The sequence below is a fragment of the Vanessa tameamea genome, chromosome 15 (assembly GCF_037043105.1).
Source record: "Vanessa tameamea isolate UH-Manoa-2023 chromosome 15, ilVanTame1 primary haplotype, whole genome shotgun sequence".
In the NCBI taxonomy this organism is placed as follows: Eukaryota; Metazoa; Arthropoda; class Insecta; order Lepidoptera; family Nymphalidae; genus Vanessa; species Vanessa tameamea.
Window position 1 is genome coordinate 11,269,853 of NC_087323.1, and position 12,484 is coordinate 11,282,336.

The window sequence follows — 12,484 nt, forward strand, 5'->3', positions numbered from 1 at the left end:
AGTTATTGTAAGCACGTGTGCAAACTTAAGGTGACATAGTATTATCGATTTACAAAGGGTGACGCGCGAGGCCTGTCGAATAATTGACTGCATGCTATTAGTATGTACTTGAAGTGCTGTTTTAAAAATCTTTTTTTTTTTTTTAATTATCTTTTTATTTAGTCCAGTACGCCAAACAGCAGCACTGTGTACTGTTATGTTCCGATTTGAAGGGTAAGTCGAGCCAGTGTAGCTATAGTGTGTAAGTTACCAAGCTTGTCAGAGAATTCGTGATATGAATATTTTTTAAAGAACGATTGTCTATGGGCAGTAGTGATCATTTACTAGTTTAGTGTCAGTCTGCCTATCTGTATGACACAAAAGTCAAAATCAATCATAAATAATTTTCACTAATATTTAAATTAAAAACTAATTGTGTTTCAAATGTAAATAACGTCATTCAATTTAAAATCGATTTTAGAACAGAATTTAAACTAGAAAAGAATTTGTCTCGGAATTCCAAATTCAAAATAACAATCTGAATATAGATCGATTATTTTTTTTTGCTATTTCGTTATACAGAGGTAGATAATCACGTCAATATATGAGAACCGACTATGACCGGCACGACCCACATAAACGAAATGACACGCCTGTCATAGCTTAACCTAGTTACTAATGTCGGTTAAATTAATATTTAATAATAATTCTAAAACACTTAAATTATAATATAATTGAGTATTAATAAAAAAAATATGTATCATATTGATAATATTAAAAAATAAAAATAATATTTATAATACTTCTGAGCTATATAACTGAGTCCTGAACGATTTCGTTCACCGCGGTAATATTTAAATGAAGACTAGTTAAATACGCAGGATATATTTAAACACCTTTCGTGTACGTACGAATCTTTTAATTATATATTTTTTTAAATTATATTCGGCCTCTTTCGACGGAGACGACTTACACCGACCGATTGAACCGCCATGAAAATGGTGTTTGAATAACATAGCTAACTCCAGTGATATAAGACATTGATATATCAGCGGCGCTGAGCGCTTTCTATTGACTGTCTCACGATGAGTGTTCTGAGGATTTATTCTCTCTGATCCCTGGTCTCCTTTTCTTCACAAGTCTATGCGTGTTGGCTCGCGATGTCACCGCCTAATTGTGACATCAATTCAATCGCGCACGAAAAAAAATGCCAATTCTTTTCTTTGTCGCACCGCCAAAAAATGGAATTCTCTACCAGCACACGTGTTCCTCTTATAACCTGGGTTACTTCAAACGAGGCATGAAGGATCTTGCGGCCGGCATGGCGAGGGCGACTAGTAGAGTTCATTCTCTCTGACTGTACTCGTCTTCGCGTTTGGACTCCACTGTCACTTACCATCCGGTAAAGTGCAGTCATATGCCTGTCAGGTTTGTATAAAAAACACGACGATCACTAAATGATAAAGAAAATCATCAAGACATCTCATACGTTTCGTAATAAAGTCAAAATATTATTTATTTAAGTAGGCTCATACGAGCACTTTTATATTGTCATGTTACAGTGTTGAATTAAATCTAACGCTACGACCGGTTCGGAAAGCAGATTCTACCGAGATTAACCGGTTTAAGGTACTCCTTCTACCATTTTAATTACAGAGTATATTAGTATAGTACAATTATTTGTTTATATATTCTGCCTAAAAATCAATAAATATTGATTCCCCACTTTTTTATCTTTAATTTTAATTATTAATTTAATTCAATAAATGATATATATTTATTTTAATATATGATAAATGTCAGTCAGCAGTGAGTAGGACAGGCCAGAGAATCGTGAATGCTCTCTCAGCTCATGTACCCCTATAATCCCTCGGCTTACCGCCGTTCACATAGCCGATTTGACAATTTTTAATATATGTATTATGAATTCAAATTAGTCAATTCAGTTACATATGAAATAACTTTTCATCCTGATTTTTTGCACAAATGACGGATGTATAATTATAATTCACCATAAATAAATCTGACAATTTTATTATATATAAAGTTTATTGTTACTCAACTTTTCACTCAACTTCACTTCAACTCAACACAGGTTTCAAGTTGGCAACCCTAATCAAGACTAAAACGCAATGATTACTTACGGAATTAGCTTCGCCGGCGATCAAACATTTTATCTTTATCGTGTTCTGTGATACGTACCTGAGTGCTTTTATTGATCATTAAACTGGTATTTAAATCGGCACAACTAATTTCGTCCGTTTGTTTGTCTCTGGATTGATTTCATTTATCCGTTTCTATCATCGAGTTTCTGAAACGCTAATCAAATTAACTAATTTGACTTTTAACTGAATGGCTATTGGCCGATGGCAGTTGATGACGTTATCGAGGACTAATGGGAGTTCAGTATTTTAGATAAAGTAAATCTTGTGTTGGTTATCATTTCAGAAACTGGCAGTAAGTCTGTGTTTACAAGCTTCAAGTAGTCAAATCTTGTGACTGAGTTTTAAATAACTTCACACAACCTCTATTGAGCTGAAATTTTGCACACACTTGGGTTGGAGAATTTTATCAAAAAGGCGGTATAAAATTTGTTCATACTTTTTATCAGTGGTTTGGCCGTGAAAGAACAACAGACAGACTTACTTCGTTAGTGCATAATAATAATAATCATTTATTTCAGACCATAATTTACATAGATCCATATAGTGTTAGTAAAAATAAATTAATTAATCTTAATACCTAATAATAGCATAGATCTATACCGCGTGGACGAACATTTGACATGACTAGGAATATAATTAGTTGTAGTGCTGATTATGATCAAAAACTATCTCGTTCATTTGTGTGGGTGCAATAAGGATGGCAGGCGTTTTGGTCAAAATACTTTAAGAGATTAATTTTCTTTATCTGGATTAGCAGGTTGATGAATAGAGGTTTCGGATTAAGTCTAAGATTTTAGTGTATAGTATAAATTATACTAAATTCAAGGTGTATTACTCTCGAACGGTGACAAAAATATTTTAAAAAAACTTGTACGCATTGATCTTTTTTTATTTAAAATAGTTACGTAAACTGATAAATGGGTCATCTATGGTAAGCGATTACCATTGCTCATAGACATTGCCATTGTAAGAAATAATACGAAACGCCACAGCGCCACTGACGTTTGAAAAAAATGTATATGAATTTTTCACGAGTGGCAACCCTACGTTTGTACTAATATCATATGCATAAACTCAAACCCTGTGGGAAATAAATATCTGACACTGTTTTTGCTTGTGGAAACATGAATTCATCAATAGTCAACGAGACTGCGGATTAATTTAAAATGCCACTCCCTACATAACGTAGCAATTAAGTTTGTTTAATTAGTTTTTTTGTCATTTAAATGACAGAAGAACTCGTTGCTATGATTATTTAAATTGCCACTTGATCGAACCAAAAATCTCACTCTGTTTTCGTGTATATAAGAACAAATAGACGAATATACCACCAGCCAATGGCGACTAGGCTGTTGATAACAAATGACGCATTCATTTTACAAAGAACTCTTGGAAAAATTGAGAATCTTTACTAGTGGTCGGCCGCAGCTTCGCTCGCGTTTTAGTGGTCGGTCGTCAGGTGTCAGCATACAAATGTAGCCTATGTCCTTTCCTGGGGTTCAAGCTTGGTTCATACCACAATTCAGCAAATTCGATTCAGTAGTTTGGTCATTCAGCAGGTCAGTCATAGTAGGATGGTCATGAAAGAGTAACGTACAGAATTACTTTCGTATTTATTAGTATAGATACAAACTATTGGTTATATATTTGATTTTTATAACAATAATAATGACCAATTTCTCATTTCACAAAACATAAATTGTCAAACAACTGAGGGAATGATTAGTAAAATTTATTTTGGTTGGGTTGGGTTAGGCAACGTTCAAAAATTTAAATTAAACTTTCAGCCCATTTGCAAATTAAATTATTTGCGAGTCGATTCAAATGATCTTTTATAATGATATGTTTGTACACCTGAATAGTTTCTGTAACATTATTTGTAAAATGGTTATTTGACAAAGGTTTTCGTTCAACATTAGTGAATGAGTCCACCATGGTCGACCCTAGTTGTATTTTAATTTCTTAAGATTTTTTCGTATCACACTATCTAGCTGCTAAATTTCAAATAATTTGTGTTTATAAAACACAGTAGTACTTGGCGAATTTAAACCTAAGATATTCTATTAAGATCTTTTTGATCTATCTACTAATAACATTACACTTTTCAAAGGTCTTTCAAAAAATATATCACAAAGAAATTTCTAGAAAATAAATTTGTACAAACCTTTCCTTCGCTCTTCCAATAGATAAAGAATCCATACTCGTCGACTTTAAACATGCAGCTCTGTTCATACTCGGTGTTATCCTTCTCCTCTGTCCATCTGTCGAATACTGCGCCCTGGAGATGGAAGCACACAAATCAATCATAACTATATAAAAATATCATAGTGTACACCACTACACATTTGTTGCACACAGACAAATATCTTTATCGATTTTGCGGCAATTAAATAGTTAAGAGCTAACGAACGACGAGACCAGTTTTATTTGATTTGTTTCGTTTAAAATTTGTCTAGGTGATGTCAAGGCGTAAACATGATCCGTGGTAGAGCTGTTCTAATCTGTCTCGGTGCCAATCTAGTGTTGTTATTAAATACAAGATGGACGTGTCCTACATGTCTTAAGCTGCCAGTGTCTATAGCCTAAGGTAGGTCAACTTAAATTAATAGGTTTAGATCATCAAATAAATAAAACGACCTCCGTGGTCGAGTAGTGTGTACACCAGTTTTCATGGGTACGTCACTCCGAGGTCCCAGGTTCGATTCCCGGCCGAGTCGATGTAGAAAAAGTTCATTAGTTTTCTTTGTTGTTTTGTTATATTACCATGCTATTAAGAATATAATATATATATATTTATTTTTTTATTTGATACACTTATGTCTGGTAAGGACGGCAACAGCACACAAGAGGCAACTGTCGAAGTCAAAAATCTTTATTAAATGCAGAGGTGTTATACTTGTATATTGATAGTCAAAACTACTACCGGTTCGGAAATTAATACCTCGTACCTGAGAAAAAGCGGCGAAAGAAACTCACCGGGATTCTTTCGATTCGGCGATTTTATCGCTGGGCGGCTTTTATATAATTCAGTTATTGAGGCTCTTAACTTTTAGGGTCTATCAGTGATTACGCTCACTGTCCTGTCATTTGTCACGTGCTTGAACGTACTCCAATCGTATAGTAAGCCCGTCCTATCGCATTACGAGTGTGAAGATTCCTTCCACTCTTTTCAGTGCATCTGAGTGTGCACAGATGTACAATAAAACAGAATTATTATCGTGGCGTAATTTCAATTTTTAACATTATTAAAGCAGCTTCTTATAAACATTATATAAAACATTATTTTGTGAAGTGTATCAAATCTATCGTATCGAATGAACAATTTTATTATTGATAGTTCATTAATGTACTGAATATCCGCGGCTTTGTTAAACCTGAACAATGTTAGAGGCTTTATAGAACATTCGAGATAATTCGAGTTAATACTGTATAGAAATTAAAACAAAGAGTGACTTGACATGAGATGGTGAATGATTAATGATTATCGGTCGTTCGATTTGACAAGGACGCCGTCATGAGCCGGGTGATATGTAGCGGAAAGCAGCTTAAGTGCCTTTTCACAATATTACGGGCACGTCTCGGTGACCGTACCGCGTGAAAAGGAACTAATGAACTTGTATACGTATCATTAACTTGACATTAATTTATGTAATCGTGTATTTTATTTGATGGTTGAGCTTCGTGCAAGCCCGCTGAGTAGGTACCGCACAGACACAAGGGATAATATCTCAGTTCTCAACGTTGGTGGCAATGTAAGGAATGATTAAAACTATGTAGTTTCGGCGCCAATGTCTATGGCCGGTGGTGATTACCCAAGTAGCCTATTTGTTCGTCCGGCTACAAATTTTATAAAAAAATATATATTATGTAACTATAATAAAATTGTCAATTAGTCTTTCAAATAAGCTTGTAAGAGCTTACTTGAATAAATACTATACATAATATAATGATTCAATTGAACTATAAGCTGTTTCTAGTAATGTCGTTATTCTAGAATATTTGACGACCTACGTGATCAAATAGTGTGTACAACGGATTTCATGGGTACGCCACTCCGAGGTCCCGGGTTTGATTCGCGGACGAGTCGATGTTGAAAAAGTTCATTAGTTTTCTATGTTGTTTTGTGTGCTTGTGGTCCGGTCGTTACTTCTGATTTTCCATAACACAAGTGCTTTAGCTACTTACATTGGGATCAGATTAATGTATGTGATGTTGTCCGATATTTATTTATTTATTTGTTAGATTTATTAATATACGGGTAAGAATATAATGATGTATACTCCTGTAGCTGTTTTATTATATTAGATATAATTACCTAGATAATCATGCACACCGTCTATGTGGTCATATAAAATAAAATGTGACTTTGAAGATATAGGTTATCTTAGTTTGGAAGTCAATAGAATTATTTTGAGTCTCAACTATAAGCGTGCCAAATTTCATGTACCTACCTAGTTTTTATATTATGATCGTGTTTATACATCTTTTTTTAATTTTATTATTGATTTTTCTTTTTTTTTTTCTTTAATTTAGTAATATAAAACCTGTCACACCGGCCATCCTCAAGGAACAATTAGCCAACTAAGCAATGCTTGAACGCGTGCAAACATGGGTTCACTCTCTGCTACTTCAGTTTCATAGTCTAATGGAATGGCAAACTGTACAGCTCTAAAATTTTTATGTGCTTTTCGGAGCACGGGGAGACTGCACGGCCAACCAAACTCTGTTACTATGGAGACTTTCTTGAAGGAAAAATCTATTAACTCTTTACTGACTGAAGACTTGCAGTTTTATAACATGCCACTAAATCAATGAAACAATGTATTATGGCTCACCTGTAGAAGTGGTTCCGGTACTGGTATTTGCCAATTAAATTCAAACTTCTTTGTCATGATGTAAAGTCAACTTCAGCTCCTCACCCACAAACGTCGGAATGATTTTAGCAACGCGCCATTATCTGTGAACAAGAAAAAGCAAATGAACGTCTCTATATATTATAAAATAAAAACCTTCCGCCAGGTCCGTACGCGATAAACTCAAGCACTACCGTACTGATTTTTATACGGTTATTATTTTTCTGGTACTAGGCAATCATAACCAATTAGCCTCAGAGCCTCGAGTTCTGTGGCCTTACATCTAACCACAATTTTTATATTATATAGTATATCTGTCTTATCGGTAAAGCCTATCAAGGATAATAAAAACACCATTTTTATTTTAGGGATAATTAAATTATGATAAATGAGGAAATAAATGATTATAAACAATGTTAATCGAAAAAACAAAACCTATTTTAATGGCGACACTTTTTATTCTAAGGAATAATTCCTAGAGATCTCTCTGAGTCTACTAGATTTGTTAGAAGCAATCAGAAACTCAAACGTATTTTTATTTAAATTTATCTAAAAAAATACTAGCTGCTTCGAATAATAATAACCACGACTGCATTTAAAGAAACAAATCAAGTGACAAGTCTTGGATTTGAACAAAAACAAAACAGTCATCCAACGCGATTGTCTTACAAATTAAATAAGAACGTTTACCGACATTCTATCTTCTCGTAAAGAGGTTACGTTTTGTTATTTCGCCCTTAATGACTAATTATCTTTGTGTAAGACGATCCGCTTCAGTTCGAACCAGAGCGAACAGTTGCAAGAATTTAACACGTAATCAAAAATTAATTTTAAACAAGCAGTTGCCGTGGCACACTTAAAAGAATCCCTGAAACTCGCGAAACTGATGAAATCCTTATCAAACGAATTAGTAGCTTTTGCTGGATTCATTCCAGCAAACAATTTTTCCCTTCTTGATAGATTAAATTAATTTCTTGATAAATAAATAGACTTATAACATTACGAGGATGGAATTGGGGATGAAAGTTTGGACGAAAAACGCCATTTTTCGTGTTAGAAACTCAAATGGGTGTTCGTGAAAGAAAAATATACAGCTGTTACAATGTTTTTTAATCATCTAAGAAAATAAAAGTTTATATAGGAAATTTTCATATTTAAAGTTATGGAAATTAGTTCCTTTGCTTCTGTTTATGACTAAATACATTGTTAATGTTTTTGTAAATACTAAAGTAAAGTAGCCGAGATGGCCCAGTGGTTAGAACGCGTGCATCTTAACCGATGATTATGGGTTGAAACCCAGGCAAGCACCACTGAATTTTCATGTGCTTATTTTGTGTTTATAATTCATCCCGTGCTCGGCGGTGAAGGAAAGCATCGCGAGTAAACTTTCTTGTGTCTAATTTCAACGAAATTCTGCCACATGTGTTCCATCCACATCCACATGTGTTCATTCCACCAACTCGCATTGGAGCAGCATGGTTGAACATGCTTCAAACCTTCTCCTCAAAGGGAAAGGAGGCCTTAGCCCAGCAGTGGGAAATTTACAGACCACTGGACCATCTCGGCTCTTCAGTGTAATTACAAACAGGGATTTATTATATTAAATATTGATCAGTGTAAAAAGATGATGATTCCCTATCAATTCTCCTATTTATGTTTCGACCTTCGCGTAGTCAATAAAAAAGTAAATGTTCGCTAACTACTAACTTGGCCTTGGTTAAGTTTACGTATAACTTAAATTGCTTACTTTTATTACATTATCATCTCACGTTTTCTCTTGTCTAACAAGCTGACAATAACAGATCTGTCATTAAGATCAATCCAGCGATCCTTGACCCGACTCTTGGCCCAACCTTGCGCCCATGACCCATAAAGCTATTCCAACATTGGATCAAAATCATAGCAATTATATCAAAATGTTTTTTTTAAGACCTCGTACGCAATATACGCGTCTAATTTTTGGAAATGTTTATAGACCAAATAAACAATGTACATATTTTATAAAATTAAATTGCTGGACTCGACATTTTCCATAACAGAACGAAGATCAACATTGTGAGACAGTAAAAAGAAAGATAATTGATACCCTGCTTTTATGAAGTCACCTAAAAATGGAGATATTACTCTACAGTTCCATTGAATACGACATCATAATGTAGGTTACCGTTATTATTGTACTCTACTTGAAATATCATCTTACATAGAATATGCTTTAGTCGAGAACATTTTAAATATACTTTCAATGCATTCAATTACAGACGTTATTCGTTACTTTAACAATACAAGAGCTCAGCATAATCGCTTATATGGGTGAGTTATTTGCGCTAAATTGGAACCTCACTATTACAACAGATTTTTGGACATTCACTAATACTCTTTTTGGTATTATTCAACTTGACAAGAACGTGGTATTCACGCCTGTCACGTCAATCGTCTAAATTTAAATCAGGTTAAATTGCACAGCGCAGCTAATTATGTACTACTAAAAAATTCGAATTGCGCTGCATCTTCTGGTACGAGTTGTTTATATTGGTTTGGTTTATTTTCAGTTATGCAATACAAATAGAGTCTCAAATTCAATCAAATCAAAATATCTTTACTGTACACCATAAACACATACATTAGTCACGTTCAAGCAAGATCTAGCAAGCAAGCTATCTGTTTCAGGCAACCTTAAGGTAAAGGAAAGAAACAGAGATAAAAAGTCGCCTTATTATAGCATATAAGCGAGATTTCGAAATTCAAATTTAGCGTTACTCCTTCCGCAACTTGGCGGGCAACAAGAAAATATTTCTTAATTTCAGCTTCAAAGAGATATATTGGAGGGGTTAACTTTGTTGAATTTTACCCGTACGAAACGGGGCAGGCAGCTAGAGGCATACCTAATAATTGTTCATTTCTGGAACAACCAATTTAAAGTGATTTGCTTTTATAATCGAGCCTATTATTTTCTGAAATACGTTTACAAATATTATATATATTTTGAAAAACAATCAGGTGTATAAACATCAAACTGTTTAGATAAGAACATCAGAATTTGTGATTTTCAACAGTTCTTCATTGAATTACTAGTTGATTGTACGTAGTACGTACATACGTACGTCCTTGTCTGGAATTTGTATTACTTATTCGACTGGAATAAAATATCATCTACACTGTTTGGATCAGTATCAGTATCACGTAGTACTAACTGACACCATGTTGGTCTCTTGGCTAACGTATCAGGCCCAGCTGATAAGATTAGCTGATTGGTTGGTGATACCTGGTCTATTAAAATAATAAAATTCCAGCAGACATTTTTAACTTTGCCGTTTCATAAATTCAAATCATTTGTATAACATTCATTGGTAAAGAAGGCATATTATTCGATACAAGATTATATTGATGATAAAAAAGCGTGGAGTTAATGCTTGTTGACTTCCAGGCAGGAGACGTAACATACATATATAATTGTATTTAACTAACATGACTGTATTTTTAGATGTTGAAAAAGAGTAACTACTGAGTTTCTTGCCGGTTCTTCGGTAAAGCCTACTTGAATACAGCATATTTTGTTTTTGATTTTGATTTATTAAGCGATTACAATTAAAGTATTTCAATATTTTATTCCTAACATAATAATATGTTGAAAATTTCTCAATAAAATTGAATATAAGTTAAAATTGTCAAATATGAATACCAAAGTATACACACACACACACACACACAATATGTGTCATGTGTAAACAATTATTTGAAAAAGTTTTAATTGGAATACGTATGTGGCGTACTAGGTATTGACAATTAACAAGTTCGCATTAAAAGGTAGCCGTAGCCCTGTCCAGAAGTTGCGAGTCACGATTTAATTCGTAGGCCTATTACTCCAGTTTAAGCCATTAGCTAAATTAACGAGAAATTCCAAATATCAATCTGAAACTTCTATTAAAATCTAACTTTGATTAATGGCCTCCGTGACATTGAAAGTCCTATATTGTTAGGGTTGCCAGGTACGGCTTTAGCCGTAAATATTAGGTTTTTTACGATCGCGACGATACGACAAATACTTAGGTACGTGTTCGGTCTTTTATTAGTGCACTAAGCTACACGACCTGAGGTCGCACTAGTCGAATAAAACGTTTATATGGAAGGGCAAAGAAAAAATCATGGATTTTTATGCAAGGAACCATTGCGGGCGGCATACGCAGAACATACTATATAGTTGAATCACAATTGGAAGAAAAGTTAAATTATTTATGAAGAAGAAATCTTACCTCAGCCTCGTCGCAATGCAAATTCAAATATCTTTATTCGATATAGACACAAACGTTCTTTGACAGTTATTTTATCTTACCTTACCTTTATTTACAGAGTATAATTAATATTTGGGGGGTTAAATAAGTCATGGTTGGATGGTCCAAACTCAGACGAACCTGAATAAAGACTAATCGCCTGTTTAATGAAAGAATGAGGCAGCTTATGTATCCTAATATAGCAACGTATAGTAACGCTTCAGCCTAGACAACTGGACCAAATTTGATGAAATTTAGCAAGTCTGAACCTCAAGGACATAAGCTATTTTTTTATATTTAAAATTACTACGGTTCCTTCTAAGACGCAAAATTAATAATTTCATAAAAACATAAATTACAAGGTCAATTTACTATCAACTATATGTAGGTATATACGTATATACTATAGGTAATTAGGAAGATATACTTTCATTTTATTACTCCCAATACGAACTAGATAATAGGTACATATAAACTGTAAAATACGCTTTAAATTCCAAACATGTATGCGTAACCCAAAAATTACATTAGCTTAGAAATTGCCATGAAATACATGAATTTCAGGAACGTTGTGCTAACAGGATGGTTAAAAGCCTTGCCTCATAAATTAGGCATGCTTACAAGTGAAATACCGCACGAACTTTTATGCTTAGTTAGTACTTTACATTTATGTAAAGTTAGCAAAATATTCCGTGGTTAAGTCTGAGTTATTCGTTACCAAATTATATCTGCACTATTATTATAAATGCGAAAATAACTCTGTTGGGCTTTTAAGAGCTAACCGGTGAACCGGATATGCTTTTTTATACCTAACACTTGACGACCAACCCTTGAAAAGCAAGCAAACCCGCGGGCGACATACTTGTCTATATATATAAAAGCGTCTAGTCTTTATATATAATAGTCACTGATTAATCACAAAATCTCAGAAACTATAACACCTATAAACTTGAAATTTGGCAGCTAGGTTCCTTATAGGACGCAGACATCGGCTAATATATATTCGGATTTTACGAAACTCCACCCCTAAGGGGGTAAAATGGGGTTTGGAAATTTGTGTTTTATAAATTTCGCGCAGTATAACCGCAGTTTTAGCTAGTATTTTATGTATAGAATACTTGTCTACATCCACCTGCTGAAAAAACAAGTAATTTATATAAAAGATTACGTTTGAATTATGAAAAAATAAAAAAAAAATCCTTTAAAAACTATAATATTT

General features: G+C 33.9%; 1 protein-coding gene across 2 annotated transcripts in view; it reads right to left on the minus strand.

Moving 5' to 3' along the window:
• Norpa (no receptor potential A) overlaps positions 1-12,484 on the minus strand; it is an 82,760-nt gene that overhangs the window by 36,760 nt on the left and 33,516 nt on the right. For both annotated transcript variants that reach the window (XM_026642238.2, XM_026642236.2), the window contains exons 2-3: positions 6,980-7,101; positions 4,309-4,422 (exon numbers count right to left, since the gene is read on the minus strand). In XM_026642238.2, the coding sequence (XP_026498023.1) occupies positions 4,309-4,422; positions 6,980-7,036 (171 nt within the window). In that variant the 5' untranslated portion in view covers positions 7,037-7,101. The remainder of the gene's footprint in view (positions 1-4,308; positions 4,423-6,979; positions 7,102-12,484) is intronic.